This window comes from Capsella rubella, unplaced genomic scaffold, assembly GCF_000375325.1.
Source record: "Capsella rubella cultivar Monte Gargano unplaced genomic scaffold, Caprub1_0 scaffold_3, whole genome shotgun sequence".
Lineage (NCBI taxonomy): Eukaryota > Viridiplantae > Streptophyta > Magnoliopsida > Brassicales > Brassicaceae > Capsella > Capsella rubella.
The window spans coordinates 941,317-958,116 of NW_006238921.1; the positions used below are offsets into that span (position 1 = coordinate 941,317).

General features: G+C 38.6%; 4 protein-coding genes across 6 annotated transcripts; 1 reads left to right on the top strand and 3 right to left on the bottom strand.

Moving 5' to 3' along the window:
* Positions 1-44: 44 nt before the first annotated feature.
* LOC17890909 (polyribonucleotide nucleotidyltransferase 1, chloroplastic) lies at positions 45-5,770 on the top strand. Of its 2 annotated transcripts, XR_002834616.1 has the most exons (24): positions 45-371; positions 587-655; positions 784-890; positions 996-1,038; positions 1,122-1,205; positions 1,459-1,523; positions 1,617-1,773; positions 1,852-1,908; positions 1,994-2,107; positions 2,208-2,471; positions 2,573-2,647; positions 2,866-2,979; positions 3,111-3,203; positions 3,392-3,570; positions 3,661-3,844; positions 3,921-3,968; positions 4,083-4,155; positions 4,293-4,366; positions 4,455-4,562; positions 4,657-4,751; positions 4,828-4,945; positions 5,042-5,083; positions 5,184-5,577; positions 5,674-5,770. XR_002834616.1 is itself a non-coding variant. In XM_006299905.2 (23 exons), exons 1-23 carry the CDS (start codon positions 75-77, stop codon positions 5,490-5,492), a joined length of 2,769 nt encoding a protein of 922 aa, XP_006299967.1. In that variant the 5' UTR covers positions 45-74; the 3' UTR covers positions 5,493-5,770. The 2 variants fall into 2 exon arrangements, 1 of the variants encoding a protein (XP_006299967.1); XM_006299905.2 differs by having other exon boundaries at positions 5,184-5,770.
* A 206-nt stretch (positions 5,771-5,976) lies between these two features.
* On the bottom strand, positions 5,977-9,951 carry LOC17891414 (cationic amino acid transporter 4, vacuolar). The gene is made up of 14 exons (XM_006298893.2): positions 9,625-9,951; positions 9,313-9,514; positions 9,127-9,211; positions 8,913-9,053; positions 8,703-8,821; positions 8,517-8,613; positions 8,147-8,319; positions 7,959-8,025; positions 7,676-7,834; positions 7,265-7,469; positions 7,076-7,184; positions 6,713-6,825; positions 6,403-6,478; positions 5,977-6,324 (listed from the first exon to the last, which is right to left on the bottom strand). Exons 1-14 carry the CDS (start codon positions 9,731-9,733, stop codon positions 6,177-6,179), a joined length of 1,803 nt encoding a protein of 600 aa, XP_006298955.2. The 5' UTR covers positions 9,734-9,951; the 3' UTR covers positions 5,977-6,176.
* A 572-nt stretch (positions 9,952-10,523) lies between these two features.
* LOC111831478 lies at positions 10,524-13,117 on the bottom strand. Of its 2 annotated transcripts, XM_023785784.1 has the most exons (7): positions 13,000-13,117; positions 12,377-12,633; positions 11,926-12,289; positions 11,665-11,830; positions 10,935-11,572; positions 10,812-10,853; positions 10,524-10,728 (listed from the first exon to the last, which is right to left on the bottom strand). In XM_023785784.1, exons 4-7 carry the CDS (start codon positions 11,799-11,801, stop codon positions 10,667-10,669), a joined length of 879 nt encoding a protein of 292 aa, XP_023641552.1. In that variant the 5' UTR covers positions 11,802-11,830; positions 11,926-12,289; positions 12,377-12,633; positions 13,000-13,117; the 3' UTR covers positions 10,524-10,666. The 2 variants fall into 2 exon arrangements, with proteins under 2 accessions (XP_023641552.1, XP_023641553.1); XM_023785785.1 differs by lacking the exon at positions 13,000-13,117 and having other exon boundaries at positions 12,377-12,894.
* A 777-nt stretch (positions 13,118-13,894) lies between these two features.
* Positions 13,895-16,759, bottom strand: LOC17892505 (BTB/POZ and MATH domain-containing protein 4). Its single transcript, XM_006297643.2, has 4 exons — positions 16,302-16,759; positions 14,926-15,271; positions 14,547-14,829; positions 13,895-14,464 (listed from the first exon to the last, which is right to left on the bottom strand). Exons 1-4 carry the CDS (start codon positions 16,667-16,669, stop codon positions 14,148-14,150), a joined length of 1,314 nt encoding a protein of 437 aa, XP_006297705.1. The 5' UTR covers positions 16,670-16,759; the 3' UTR covers positions 13,895-14,147.
* Positions 16,760-16,800: the final 41 nt, after the last annotated feature.

Below are 16,800 nucleotides of genomic sequence, written 5' to 3' on the forward strand. Positions count from 1 at the left end.
TCTGCAAAAGAACGGATAAAGTCTCTCTCTTTCTCACTCTCTCTTCTCTCTCTCTCTCAACGAAGAAGAAGAAGATGCTGACGAGTCCTAGTAACGCACTTCACAGTAGTTCTCCACACTTCTGGCCAGTTCGCCGGAGCAGGCTTTGCCGTTCCCGGAACTTCCCTCGTTTCAACTCCGGCGAACGCAGCAGCAGCGGCGGCGGAGGGAAATTGTGCTCCCTCTCTCTTCTCTCTGCAAGTGGCGCCAGTAAATTCAGTGTCAGAGCTCTAGTTAGACCAGATGCTACAGAAGAAGCCGACTCTGTTGGCGATGGGGCTCTGGCTTTTCCTAACCACGTTTCTGTCAAAATCCCCTTCGGAAATAGAGAGGTTTCAGAAAAGCTCTGCTCTTTTTCTTTGAATTTTGGATTCCGAGATGATAGTGATAGAATTGGTAGGATTCATGTAGTGAATGAGCATGTTTTGCTCGGATTTGATGCCCTTATCTTTTCAAGTAGACAAGCTCAAAGCACGTTGCTCTACATGAGCTTTGTGAGTTTCTTTTTTTTGGTCATGACTTAATCTTGTTTCCTTCTACTATCTAGATTTTAGTTGAGACTGGTCTTATGGGGAGACAAGCAAGCTCTGCTGTAACGGTGACGGATGGAGAAACTGTAAGTGTGCTTTGTGTTCAAATTTTTAGCGTCTTTTTACTTGTTTATCTCTAACTCGGTTTGTTATATGCGGTAGCTGTGGTGGGTGGTTCACATCTAATTTTTACTATGTTAAATTTTCATTGTAGATTGTCTACACAACTGTTTGTCTAGCTGATGTTCCGAGTGAGCCATCAGATTTTCTTCCCCTTTATGTTCACTATCAGGAGCGATTCTCAGCTGTAGGTCGTACTAGGTACGCGTTTTTATCTTCAGTCCTTTGCTATTTTGGAGCCTCTTCCTTCAAGGAAAATAGATCATAACCTAAATGATGATCTAAATGAAACTTCTTGTGGTGCAGTGGTGGATTTTTCAAGCGAGAAGGGAGAACCAAAGATCACGAGGTACTTCCTCTTGCTAAACGATGTTTGGCAACTCTTATTTCTCCATCCTTTTTAACATGTTTCTACATTTGCTGTTTATGCAGGTTCTGATTTGTAGGTTGATCGATAGACCTCTACGCCCCACTATGCCCAAAGGTTTCTACAATGAAACTCAGATATTATCCTGGGTAAGGTCCTTCTCCATGGGTTTCTTTATTGGCCTTCTTTTTAAAACTATTTGAGTACTTTTTGGGTGCAGTTATTGGGGAAGTGAGGGGGGTTTATCTGTTTGCCTCTCTTTGGCTGAAACATAATATCTTTTGACTCTGTTAGATGGCATTTCTTGTGTTGTGTGCCTACTACTTTTTTCACGAAATGACTTGTATGTTTGTAATTAATCAAATATGTTATGTGACGATTGTATATATTTCCTTGATTCAGGTTTTGAGCTACGATGGATTACACGCACCTGATGCTTTAGCTGTTACATCTGCTGGAATAGCTGTGTATGTAGGGTCATCTAGTTTTTGTTTTCATATGAATGTAGCTTTTAATCTTGGCGACATTGACATGGTTTTGTAATGAATTAAAAACCACAGAGCTCTTTCAGAAGTACCAAATGCAAAAGCAGTTGCAGGAGTTCGGGTTGGTCTTATTGGGGGCCAATTCATCGTCAATCCAACCGTGAAGGAGATGGAAGAATCACAACTAGATTTGTTTCTAGCTGGAACAGATACTGCAATTTTAACAATAGAGGTCATCTCTAGTCACATTTCATCTTGTTCTGCTTTATCTTGACTTAGTCCTTGCTCATTGCAAAATCTGGGATTGCAGGGATACAGTAATTTCCTTCCTGAGGAGATGCTGCTCCAAGCTGTTAGAGTTGGACAGGTATATCAATTTTCTAATTGGAGTTATTTCAATCTTTAAAGATCCGGATTAGATACTAAATGTGAGACTTTTTCAATTTAACCAGGATGCTGTACAGGCTACATGCATTGCTATTGAAGCGTTAGCAAAGAAATATGGAAAGCCCAAAATGCTTGACGCTATTAGATTACCACCTCCTGAGCTATACAAGCATGTAAAAGTATGTTATATACCTCGTTTCTATTTTGGTTTGCCAGAATGGAATTGCAGTGGTATTATCTTGTAAATCATGTGTCAAATGAATAGTTTTCTGTACACAGGAACTTGCTGGTGAGGAATTGTCTAAAGCGCTACAAATTAAGAGCAAAATATCGAGAAGGAAAGCCATATCGTCCCTGGAAGAAAAAGTCTTAACAATACTGACAGAGAAGGGATATGTTATTGATGAGGTAGCTTTTGGAACCATAGAAGCACAACCGGATCTGTTGGAGGATGAAGACGAGGATGAAGAAGTTGTTCCTGAAGGTGAGGTGGACCAAGGTGACGTTCACATTAGGCCCATCCCTCGTAAACCTATCCCTTTAGTGAGTCTCTTAACTCTTTCTACACGGCAACTTGAAATTGACCTTTTCTCCTACTCATTTTTTAATGCAATGTTAACAAAGTAGTCATTGCCTTTTACTAGCTATTTTCCGAAGTAGATGTCAAGCTAGTCTTCAAAGAAGTATCGTCAAAGCTCCTACGGAGGCGAATTGTTGAGGTACAACATCTGGTTTCCTATATTCTCTACCATATACGTGTATGTTGATAGGATTTTTCCTCACTGAAGCATTTATTGACTACACTACGGTAAAGAATCATGCTTAACATGTTAAAAGTCAACACATATTTACAGTGGCTTTCGTAAATTTTCAGTTTTGTTTTCACTCTTTTGGAACGAGTTTATTGATTTCATATTATATACTTCTCCATCCATAGGGAGGTAAAAGAAGTGATGGTCGGACTCTGGATGAGATTCGTCCAATTAATTCAAGATGTGGACTGCTTCCAAGGGCACATGGAAGTACTCTGTTCACACGTGGTGAAACACAGGTAATACAGGAGTGTTGTCCTCTGGGGGAGTCCGCCATGGCTATTTCATATGTCAATCCTTTTTCTTATCACCTTAAAGGTATGTTAAGGAAATTAGTTTGATAAGGAACATTATTGTATGATTGTTTCAGGCACTGGCAGTTGTTACTCTCGGTGACAAACAAATGGCACAGAGAATTGACAACCTTGAGGGTTCTGATGAATACAAGAGGTTCTATCTTCAGGTCTCTTCAATATTTGTTCTTCTTCTCACTCTGTTATTAATATTAGATCGAGTAAAAAAAAAAATCTGTGGTTTGTTGCACGTTTACATTTAATGACTATTTCGAGAAATTTCGATTCTTAATGTCTTCTTTCATTTTTCTTGTTGAGCTAAAGGAGATTTTCTAAGCTACTCATTGTGATGTTTCAGTACACTTTTCCTCCATCGTCTGTTGGTGAAGTTGGACGCATTGGTGCACCCAGTAGAAGGGAAGTAGGTCATGGGACACTAGCAGAGCGAGCATTGGAGACCATTCTCCCTAGTGATGATGATTTTCCTTACACGATACGTGTTGAAAGTACCGTAATTGAAAGCAACGGTTCTTCAAGGTCTGCTTTTTGTCTCTGGCTGTATGAGCCAATTTGGTTTGAATGACAATTTTTGTGCTTGCTTCTTATATTGATCTGAAAATGTGACAGTATGGCATCTGTTTGTGGCGGTTGCTTGGCTTTGCAAGATGCCGGAGTTCCAGTCAAATGTTCTGTTGCTGGCATAGCAATGGGAATGGTTTGGGATACTGAAGAATTTGGCGGTGATGGATCTCCCCTTATCCTTTCTGACATCACTGGAGCTGAAGATGCATCCGGTGATATGGACTTTAAGGTCAGAAAATATAAGGGTTCCTTTGAAAGTCGTTGCATTAACTTAAATGCTGATTTTTTTATTTGTTTATCAATAGGTTGCTGGGAATGAAGATGGCGTTACCGCCTTTCAGATGGACATTAAGGTCATCATCTGTTTCTTAATATACACTGCCAAAATGGTTTTAAATGGTAATTGTTTAATACATCTGTTGGTAACATCTTTTTTTCTCTTCTTCTTCTCTTAAATCATGAACTAGGTAGGAGGAATCACTTTAGAGATAATGGAAAAGGCTCTGATACAGGCAAAAGCTGGGCGTCGCCATATTCTTGGTAAGGAATGTGAATTCATGAATTTCTCAGACAGTAGACTTTGGGAGACTTAGTTTCTAGGTAGTGGAATTAGTTTATCCCTGAAAACTGTATCCATTAAAGATGTCATTTACTAATTTTTCTCTTCTTTTGTGCAGCTGAAATGGCAAAGTGCTCACCGCCTCCTACGTTAAGCCTCTCAAAATACGCTCCATTGATACATATAATGAAGGTTTGGACTCAACTAATTTTTCCAGGATTGCTCAGTCTAATGCCTTACTGCCTTGAACTAAATATTGTTGGCGTTTCATGTGCTGCAGGTTCATCCAAGCAAAGTATACTTTCTTATTGGTTCTGGTGGTAAGAAAGTAAAGAGCATCATTGAAGAATCTGGAGTTGAGGGCATTGATATGCAAGATGATGGAACTGTGAGATATACAGAAAATGTTTTCATTCTTCTTAATGTTTTTGCATACTTATGGGTTTTCTCACTATAACCTCTTAACATTTATCATTGTCCAGGTCAAAATTATGGCAAACGATGTGGCGAGTCTGGAAAGAGCGAAAGCAATTATTAGTGGATTGACGATGGTTCCCTCTATTGGTGATATATATAGGTATATATTCTGCATATACCTTCTTTGACTAAGAATCGTAAATGGATTTAGATTCTGATCTTTCTTTTTGTATCAGAAATTGTGAAATCAAATCAATGGCTCCTTATGGTGCCTTTGTAGAGATTGCGCCTGGGCGTGAAGGACTTTGCCATATCAGTGAGCTGAGTGCTGAATGGCTTGCAAAACCAGAGGATGTGAGCTTTACCCGTTGATTACCCTTTATAGAAATGGTTTCATCTTTCATTTAGGTATTCACATATTGCTCATCAAAATTACTCTTGTCCTTTCAGGCCTTTAAAGTGGGAGACCGCATTGACGTCAAACTAATAGAGGTCAGGGAGTTCTTATGTCTTTATAACTCATAGAAACATTATAACTATTTGGAAATGATAATTAGATGCGTTGTTGAACAAAGAAACATGGATAACGCAGGTGAATGAAAAAGGTCAGCTTCGGCTTAGTGTACGTGCTTTACTTCCCGAGTCGGAGACAGACAAAGAGAGTCAGAAACAACAGCCGACAGGTGACTCTACCAAAGACAAGGGTTCTCCAAGGAAATATGTAAATACTTCATCGAAAGATCGTGCATCAAAGGTTGCATCTGGGGATGATCTTGTCCTGAAGAAGAAAGATGTCAGGAGAGCAACTGGTGGTAGTAGTGACAAGACAATGAAAAGCAATAACAGTAGCGATGAAGAAGAGAGAAGCAGTTTAGTCAACGGGGAAGCGACAATCAGCTAGTGAATGCAAACAGGATCAGTGTTCATATCTGTTTCTGGTGAAGACTCAAGAGGAAAGGAGGAGAATTCTTCCAAAGGAACCACAGGTGCGACTTCAGAAATCTTGAAAACTTGAGACAAGACAAGTTGCAAATGTCTTTTCTTGAATTTTCTCTAATGTTTATAGTTGTTTTTCTTGGCAGTTTCTTGAAGCTGTGCATATATATATGTTGGCAAGTGGGAGATTCTCAGACATTTTTGAAGACAACGTCTTCTCTTGCAAACTTATTAGACTCTACAGCCCGTTTAGGTTATTTTATATTTTAAAGGTTATTGACAAACTCATATTTAGATAAGTTTTGTTCAAATTTATGTGTATGTCTGCATCTTACATTCTTTTATCTCCAGATTGTCAAGAGTTTCCGTTTTAAGTGTATGAACTTGGCATTTTTCCAGAATTCTAAGATCGTTTAGCTAATATTGGCAAACTACGTAGGTTGTAAATGGAATAGTAAAAAACGAATTTGGCATTTAAGAGATATGCATTAAGAATAAATGACTAACAATATACATGAAATGTTGTTGTAGTATGTATTGGCCTGTGTTTTAACTCTTGTGCCATCTGTGTAATTCTCTTTAAATGCTACGTCAGCAACAACAAAGCTTGCGCTGGAGTCACTTCAGCTGCGGCAATGAACTACCAATTTCAGGCAAGATGATCTGTTGTTTTTCTGGTAGAAGTTGTCGTTGGAACATAAACCGCATTGTTCAATAAGCTGTGAGATCGGCCATAGAAGAGATAGATCATGCTTCCAATAAGTAGCCATATCAAAACCCTGATCCATGTCCCAGCCCTGCCATTAAAAATTACCAAAAAGGGTTTAGAAACATCCCAATATATGTTGATTCACTCATGGGTCTATCAGACTCACCCAATGTTGATGATCAAGTAGGTGTTGATCAAAATGCAAAGAACTGGAAGGTACGGGACAAATGGGCAGAGAAAACCTGAAACCGAATCAAATATAGAATGCCAGTAAGAAAACACAGCCCAAGTAAATCTTAGTACTGTATAAACAGATAACCAACTCAGCACATGTAAAGAAACTCTAAAGTAAGCAGCACTTTTGTTTCAAAAGTGAGGTAACCAACCAATGCTGGCTTGCAGAATCTTAAACTCAATTAAGTTTCTCATTTTCTGTATGAATAGGCAAAAAAGCATATATAAGCTTCATGTCTTACCTCCTTTGTGTCCAAAATTGTGCCTTTCTTCATCCTCGTCGATGTAGCCAAGAGTAAATAAACTGCCAAGCAAGATGGCTGCACTGACACCACATATAGTGAACCGAGGAAAACTGCCACAATCAAGAAGGAAATCCACTAGAGGTTATAATTAAAGATTAAAAAACATGGATCTTTCAACACAGCATTTATAAAATGTTTCCTATAGTTCCGAAACAGGCATGCATTCTCTAATCGAGCATACTTAAATCTCTTTAACATGCAAGTAGCAGTGTGTCGTTCAAAGCTAATCAACTACTTCAACATGGGGAAATATATGCAGGGTGATTAGTACGGACATAAGATATCAGATGTTGAAATGACCTTGGAAGACGCTCAGCTGAAGCTGCTGAAGCAAGGCCTAGGACACCTATGCACACAAGAGATATACTCCAGGCAGCAATGTTTCTTCTCTTTCCAAAATACTTCTCATCTGTATAATGGAAAAGAAGCACAAGAATTAAATTACTTAAATGCAGATGAAAGGTAGTAAAGATTGAGCACATTTAGTACCTCGAGCTGTTTCATTGCCAAGTAGAGGGGAATTAGAAGATTCTACAGCATCCACAAGCAAATTTTCATTTTCGGCTCTACTTTCATCGGTACCAGTCCAAGTTTGAGAGGAAGATGGAAGGGGAACTCCATATGGTGGTACATATCTAAGAACTAGCACACAGACTGCAACGGCAGTGAATGCCATTAGAGTGCCTACACTAACCTGTTGTAAAAATTACCAATGTGAGCTACTCAGATAAGGATTGGTTACCGTCATAGAAGTGTGCTTCGACCTGTCTCAGCTCACTTACATAATGCTAATTGCCTCAACAATATCAATACTATACTCTCAACTTTCTGTTTTCTGCTAATTTTGTAGGTGAAAATACTCCCTTAAGAGCCATGAAATATAGACAAAGATCAGCTTACCATCTCGGACAACTGTGCAACATCCATGAAAAATGCGAGTGCAGCAGCCAGCACACCAATAGCTATTGTGCTTTTCACTGGTACCTGAGTTCGTGGGCTAATTTCTGAAAAGAAAGCCGGCAACAATCCGTCCCTTGCCATTGCCATGAAAATTCTTGGCTAATAAAAAAACCACAAAGCAGTGTCAAAATGACAAGTATGCATTTCCACAACCCACACAGAACCTGAGTGTTACAAAATCTCCTAAACTTGTATTTTCAGAACATTAAGAATTGGGTAGTACCTGTGCCAGAAGCGAACCCAACAAACTCGCGCATAGAGCAGTTATTGCCCCAGTGGTTAAGATGTACCTGGAATATATAGGAATGTAGTAAGATTTAACATAGCAAAGACAGAAGGACGAATGTGTATGTATGTATTCACTAATGAATGCTAGAGAAATTTGAGTCTCAAGAAATGTATCATGCTTACGCTGCCCATTGCATCCCACTGTCTCCAAATGCAGAGGAGATAGGAGTATCAGGATTCAATGAATAGTATGGGACTAATCCAACAATAACTACTGATAAAAGCATATACAGAATGCAGCATATAAGTAATGCAATCCCGATTCCCAGTGGAAGATCCCTTTGAGGATTTTTCACCTGTTGTGGCAATACCAAAAGTTTAAGGTTAAACTGAGAATTGGCGGAAATTTGGAAGAAAGAGTTCACAATAACAAGACCAAACATCATCTTCTATAACTAGTTAGTTCCATATAAAATTTTCAGAGTGAGTCCTTTGTATAGAAAAAAACAAGGATAATAAAAAGTATGAGCCTACTATTCAATAATTTGTGTACCTCCTCAGCCGTACTAGTTACAGTATCAAATCCAATGTATGAGAAGAATACTATAGCAGATCCGGCGAGTATTCCATTTAATCCAAAAGGAAAATACCTGTAAGGCAAGAATTACACATTGACCTTGAGAAATATCTTTTTGACGAAAACGAAGCTCAATGGAAGAAGCCAAGATAAGCTAATTACCCACTCGGGAGATCATATCCAACCCATCCAGTCTTGCAGGCTAAATATCCACCAACTACTATGATGAAAACCAAGGTGCAAACATTCACTGAGGTTACTATTGCTTGTACTAATGAACTCTGTGAAGGCAAAATAAACCGGTACTAACACTATTAAACGATCTGATCATCCTGAAATGAATTTCATTGAAAATGTTTTTCAATGAGGTACCTCCTTTATCCCAAAACATAGTAGTATCGTGACAATCATAATCAACAGTGCTGCACATGGATCAACCACAATACCAAGTCCGGGTATGGTTTGTCGAGCTAAGAACACAGGAAGTTTGTCCAAACCTCCAAAAAATGATGCCTAGAACAAAAGAAAACACTAGTCAGAATGAAACTACAAGAGACCACAAATACATATAACTCAAAAGGGATACCAGGTTCGGAGTTATGCCACGGGCAATGGCCGATCCACCAATTGTATAATCCAACACCAGTGCCCAACCAACTAACCAAGCAATCCTACGAAATAAATACATCGACGGTATCAGCGTTAAGACAAACAACAAGTACACGTTAAGGCAATGCTTCAGTAACCCTACATAAAAAATCAATGTATGTACCCTTCTCCAAGACATATGTATGCATAATGATAAGCACTCCCAGCAGATGGACAGCGAGATGCGAGTTCAGCATAACAACAAGCTGAGAGAGCAGCAGCTACTCCAGCAATGAAAAATGAAACAGCAAGAGCAGGTCCTGTGTGCTCTCTAGCTACAGTTCCCACAAGAATATACACTCCTGCTCCAATTGTTGTCCCAACTCCTGAAAAATTAACATTAGAAAGGAACACAATCAGCATCAATAAGGGGAAAAGGTAGAACTTTAATCGATATAACAATCAAAAATCGCCAAAGTTGGAATCTTTCCCATACCAATTGCTACAAGATCAACCACGGATAGTTTCTTGGCAAGTTGATGATGTCCATCGTTTTTGATAAGATGAGCAGAATCAACTTGTTTCCTTCTAACAAGACTGTTCATATCAACCAACTTGCTTGCAGATGATAATAAAAGACTCCACACCGGGAACTCATCTAAATTTGCTCAGAAAATCCAACAAAGATTGAAACTTTTTCCTCCCTTACAGTTACAGAATCCAGCTAATGGAGTATCGGAGCCGGCGAAACTTACAAAGGCGTGCACGATTCCAACTTTTGTGAGATGTGGAATCTAGATTCACCTTTGTGATTTTGTATGTTTTGTATTCACACAATTGAGCTTAGTAAAATGTGAAGTGCTATGGCAAATTCCTGATTTATGAATTTTATCCTAAGAAATTTATCTACAACTCATATTATTAATAAGAATAGTTTAAGCAGAATCTATCTATAGTTAATATTTAGGGACCATTTAATATGTTTCTTATAGTTCTGAAAACAATTCCCATTTAATATAATAATAATTAATCAAAATGTAGATATGTGTATCAGTAGACATGTGGATGCTCTTCATTATGGTGTGTCATGATCTGTGAATCCAGTTCAATCTTACATCTCCTTTCTTTGGCAAGATTTGTACAAAGGTTCGGCCTGCAAATGATAGCATCACCATTCACTTCGTATTGCTCATATAGTGGTAGCCTCAATTCTAATGGCAACAAAAGCAAACATTTAGATGGGACTCGATCTCGTCTCTGCTCTATATACAGAGCTAGTTCGTTCTTGAGATACGGAGAGAAGAGCTTGAAAAAGCTGAGGGAAGACGAGAAGTGGGAATTGAGGTGTGTTGGGGTTCCCAATAGCCATAATGATTACTAAAAGGACACGCACTATACACATGTCGTCAAACTCTTTTGAACTACTCCTCTTCGGATAACGTGTCTCATACCAAAACAAAGTCTACAGAAACATTATATCAAAACCAAAAGTCCGAAAACTTTGAAAAATAAACCTAAGAAAAGATTAGTCTTCATTCTCAGTCTTTCCCTTTCAAAGCCGACCTCACCATTTTCTCCACTGTAGCTAATCTTTCAGACACTACGTAAACACAAAGAAACCAAGTAAGAAAAACAATCAAGTTGCATAGCCCTCCAGAAACAGATAAAAATCATGTCACTCACCCTTGGCAACTGTAACTTCTAGCTTCCCAACCTCCACAGAAACTAAACAAACAACAAAACCATATTAAAGCCAAAAAAAATGTTGACAAAAAGAAGTCAGGAAGTGGTAGAATAACAACATACCAGGGGATACAAGCTTCTTGTGAATCTCCTTTTCAGCATTAGCTAGAGCATGTTTCAACTTCCCATCACTTATGCTTTGCTCCGACTTTTTCTTATGCTCACCATAGAAGTGTTCCGCCAAAGCGCACAATCCAGCCAGTGAAATTGGAATACAAATCCTAGCGATTGCGTACGCTCCAGAAACACCGTTATAGCTTTTACGGACACCATATGATGAACTTTCACCGATGCATTTTAGTGCAGCCCACGCAAACCCATTTTGCGTTTTCGTAGCAATTGTGGCACATGTGCGGTCTAAAGAAGGCGATTGGTATACTGCAAATTCCATACCTCGGAACAATCGCTGGCTGGCCATTGTTACTATTCCATCATACATGTACCCCATTGGGTTTTGAGGCGCTGTTGGGTTGAATGATGGATCGATCTTAAAGCTGCCTAGTCTTTTCCCATAGCGAAAGCGCATATTTGCAAAGACACTTTCAGATGAGAATCTGGCCAAATTTATTCTCCCAATACTGCTAGCAAAAGCCAACGAGCGTCTGGTCTCCTCAATGTTATCAGGACTGACCATTACAAAAAATAAGGTCTTGCAATTTTCACTCAGAGTGTCCTTGAGCAAGTGGGTAAGTTTCGAGTTACTGTAGTAAAAAAAGAAAGAGTAGAATGGTTTGTTAATGTTAAAATTGGATACATGAACAGAGGTAAGAGGGACAGTGAAAGTGAGAAATACCTGTATGGAACCTCCCTTTCTTTGCTATAGACAGCAGAGATAACTTCTTTGAGTGCTGAGAGAGACATCATTGCAGTCTCTGTTTCTCCTTTCTCGCTACCAGCTAAATCAACTAACCAAAGGTGGTTGACATTCATCTCTGATGTCAGTTGTCACTCCTAATAAGCTACAGAAAAGAAGAAGAGACAATTGCAGTTGTTTAAGTATACTGTTTAAGCATATTTAATTTTCTACTGAATAAGGTACAGAATTGTAACTGACCAATGAGAGAAGTTGTCAGTAGCATTCCTAGCACTAAAACCACTGGTAAGTTTATCCCAAGCTTCATCAACGCTGTGAACTTGTGCCTCGGTCACCTCAGTGGGATTTGAATTCTTATCAGCAAAGAGGTCCCTTACCTCCTCCTTGTCATTCAATTCCAAGAGAGTAAGGGACAGAGCAAACTCTGCTTTCTGAGGGTGGCTAAATAATTCTTCAAGGGCCATATAGCAGACACCGTGATTCTCATGGGTTCCTTCTAAAGTAAAGGTTTTACCAGATCCCGTCGGTCCATATGCAAAGACACACGCATTGTAACCATTGAAAACAGAAGAGACAATATGCTTTGTTCTTTGAAATATAGCATCTGCAAACAAAAAATGGCCAAGATGAAATGACTTATACGGCATCATACTATTGTGCTATCCAATGTCGAAACGAAACGTATACTAACCTTGCTCATCAACTGCCTTGAAAACTTTGTCGAACACAAAGTGTTCAGATGCATTTCCTGATTTCACTGAAAACTCGTTTTCTCGAGTCGAGTCAAATTCAACGAAAGAACCCGTGGATGTCTCTTTTCTCACAGTCTCAGTGGCTTTTTCATCCTCATTTAGAGGCCTGAAACGACAGAACATGGATAATTCCGCAGAATCCATTTTTGGCGCAGGTTTCACACCCAATTTCAGCATTAGCCGGGACCAATATGATCTGTCACAAATCAAAAACCCAAAAAAAAATCTTATCCTACAAAATAACGGAGATGTTTAAGGAAGATTTTGTTGTTCTTTTGCGGATTCTGGTATAAAATCTATCAATTCCTACAAAAAAAAAAAAAAAAATCACTTTCTTCGTTCTTTAGTTGGTAAATCTAATAACTAAGTTCCATCACAAAATTGAAAAACAATCGGGGTCACGAATCAGGCACAGGTTTTTCTTTCGTTTCTTGGAGCAGATCTAGAGAGACTAGAAATAATCATCACAAAAAAACCCAATCGGGTCACAAATCAGAAACCCTTGATTCTAGCGTTTGTTCCTAAAAAAAACCCTAAGACTTAGACGAGTTGAGTCGATTACCTCATCTCTGCGAGTAAAGTAAAGGATGATCGACGGAGATAGCACGACGACAATGTCTATAGGTGAAAGACGAAAATCTCCCGTGAAGCTTGAAGGAGAAGTAAGACCTATAGTGACGAAGATGGAAGAAGAAGAAGAAGAAGAGCGAAGAAGAAGAAGAGCGAAAATTGGGGAAGTATTGAAAATTGGGCGCTTCTTGTAAACACTCCGGCTGACTTAGAGGGTCTCAAAGGAAAAGTCAAAGTATGGCAAGTTTGTAATTACGTTTTTGTTTATACACCATTTGAAGGGCAACATTGTGATTTCTTTAAAGATTGGGATTTCCTCTCTCATGTTGTTATTTTTGTAATTACTTCATATATATAAAATATTTATTAATCTTATTTACAGTCCTCCCTTATAAGTATTATTGTATATATATATATATATATATTTATAAAACTTACTTATTTTGCAAAAGATGCTAACTTAGGGAATTTTATTAGTTATGCCATTTATAGGAGCATAGAGAATTTTCGAATTAGGATTTGCCGATCCCAGTTCGGTTTGGGGAAAATGCAAAGAGACATCGTAATCTTTTAATAATCCCAATTATCCACGTGTTATTAACAATTAAATCCGGTTAACGGTTTCGTCAATCCAATTAACGTCTGTCAAACGGTTTGTTCGATTCGATAATTTATATACACTTAATATATTAATTGATAACAATTTGATAGACTATATACATATTTTGTTTCCAATCCAATAACATTGGATATTTTGTGAGGAAATATGTTTTTATTAGAGTTTCTAAAATCCATTGTTTTACACAAATCATTAAAAATGCTAGATTCAGTACATTATTTATTTTAAAATATAATCTAATGTATCACAATAATTCAGCCTTTGAGAATTTCATAAAAAAAGAAGGTTACTAAATTTATATTTGATGATGAGTGTTTAGTTTATTATCATAATGACTCCAATTATTACACGGAAAAACGTAATACAATAACAACAACAACACTAAACCATCTCCTGACTCCTATACTCTCCACAGCATTCGATAGGGAATGCTAAGTTACAAGATCTCAGCATCAAGATGTCTGATCCTACGTCTTCAGCTTACTCGGATCCTCCTTTGACTTTTTATTACCCTTATTTTTTCAATCTTCTGCCATTGGGTCATCACTGTTATTGTTGTCATTATTATTGTTTCTACCGCTTGCATTAGAGTTCACAACTTGAACCCAAACACTCTGGCTTCTCTCTGCTCCTCCGTTGATATCTCCCCAAGTCTGTGGTTGTCTTCCATTTCTCTCATTTGTGTCAGCTACACCGTCCGAGAATTGCCCCCATACACTCCTTGTCTTCCCTCCTCCGCTTAACTCCTCTTCGCATCCCGCAAATGTTTTCAGAAGCTCTGACTGAAGTGATGGGCAGTGTTCCCTTAGGTAATCAAACCCATGTGACCTCACAACAGCTGCATCAAAACAAAATGTTTATGCAATATAAGATTTGTGTGAAATCAATATCAGTAATCAACCGTAAGGGAAGATAGCTACCATGGAGATTTTCTGCTGCGAATTTCAGACAAACGGACTTCAAGGCGGAAGCATTGTAGCGGTCAGCAAGCGCCAAAATATTTGCAACGGAATCTACTGATATATCCTTGCAGAGCACTGACTCGCACATTAAACTTAGTCTAGGCAATTTGTATTTATCAGCCGCTCCTAGTAACTTTGCAGCTAATGTGTCTGATGCAGATGGACCAACAGATGAACCGGAAGATGATGATGACTCTGCATCTTCAATGAGAGCATCCTTGTATATGTAGTGGAGTAAAGCCTTCACCCAAATGCATCAAGAATTAGAGAGAAACGCGATGTATTTACAGTGTGTGAAGTTACATACTTAGTGTCAAATAGTTAAGAGAACGTTTACCTTGAAAACCTTGGGCTCCATGTCAGTAACTTCGATATCACAATCTTCTTCTCCGTTAACATCTAGGAACTCGCTTTCAAAGACAGGAGATCGAGCAGCCAATACCAACCTGTGAGCACAGAACCTTTCACCTGAGACATTAAAAGTTATGTCTGAACCATCCTCGTTCTCCAGAAGCATCCCGAAATGAGATCCAATATCAGATTCAGGGACATGAATGGAATGTAACCGTGGGCAATCTATCTCTGAGACCACAACTCCCACAGTGCAATTAATTTTCAAACAATCATCCTTGAGAAAGTCCGATGTTTCCAGCATAGCTCTTCTGAAAAAGCGTTTGTAGCCCCTGTAAGCAAATAAAATCGAATAAGAAATACATTGAGCGAAACAGGGAAGTAAGAAAAGATATTTCCATTTTTCTTAACGCAATATCCCAATTGAGTTTTATTGCCATGATGCATAACCTAACAACAGATGCTTAAAAAAGTACCACACTCATATTGAGAGCAAAAGACAATACTATGTTGCTTAACTCATTAAAAGCGGCGTAAAACCTAATTCTTGCTGACAGTAGTGCTGCTATATGCATGTGAATTGCAAGCTCGTTCCTAGTCCAAATTAGCATACCATTTGAAAGCATTGGTGCCTAGATAGTATATGAGGTCTTTGAAATCATGCCAACATGTGAATTACTTTTCAAGAAAAGCATGGATATCTGTTCAAAACCTCTTTCAATCCATATCATGTTTATGTGAATTCAGAACCAACACTAGAAGCTATTGAAGCAGCAGGAACCAAATTTTTTTTTAGAAAAGTGCGGACAAACTGTTTTAAACGTTTGCTTCTCCTACTCCAAGTACTCTCTCTTCCATAAGTCACTGTTTCCAACAAACCAGAAAAATAACGCGAAGCAGCCTTCAACATCGACTCTCTCACAATGAAAAGAACTTTGTTTGTCTTAACTCATCTGAAAGCTATCACCACCCATCTTTCAATTTCATATTTCAGGTCACACACCAAAAAAAAATCAAACAAGTTGAGAAATTCAAAGCCAAAGTATCTGAATTTTCTCTGAATAACTCAATCTCTGTCATCTTTTATTTTTGTGAGCTCACACCAATCTCTTGTCTTCAACAATCTACAAAATTTTCCTATCCAAATATTCCAGGTTCCATTCACAAAGTAAACTCTATACCACCACTAATATCCCTAACCTCATATCAACCGCAACGAAAGAGCAAACTTTGTCCAGAAAGTAATGAGCTTTCACTAGAAATCAGACAGCCAAAGCTAGTTCTTAATCAAACCCTAGCAAAGAGCTAAGAAAATAAAGAAATTAAAAAGCAAAAAGAAAGAAAAGAAAACGGGAGACGAACCACATGCTGCCACGATACTTGAGAGTATAAGGACCGCTCTCAAGAGCACGATCGAAGTGGCTATGAACCTTATGCTTCCCTTTGCCACTCTGATCAAGCAAAGAAAGCTCAAAGAGAGCCCTAACATCGGTACCATCGCTAGCTAAAGCAATGAAAACGGACACATAAGCGGAATTATCCTCAGGATTCTTCCCGTCAGGATAGAAATAGATTGCCCACTGATAACCCCCAACGCTGAAAGTATCGCTGGCGATGTGTTTCCCGATCCCGATTCCTTTCGCCAAAGAGTAGCCTTTGATTGTGAAGCTGTGTGATCCGTTTATCGTTTGTGTCACGGACAGAGAAGTCGTCGTCGGTGGCGACGGCATTTTCGAAAACTCTCCTCGTTGTGTTTCTTTCTTCAGATTGATTTTGATTTTGTCTTTTCAGTTCTTTTTTTTTTTAATTCTTTTTTCCTGGGAAAAAATGGACTCTAACGCGGTTTTTAGTTAAACTGAGA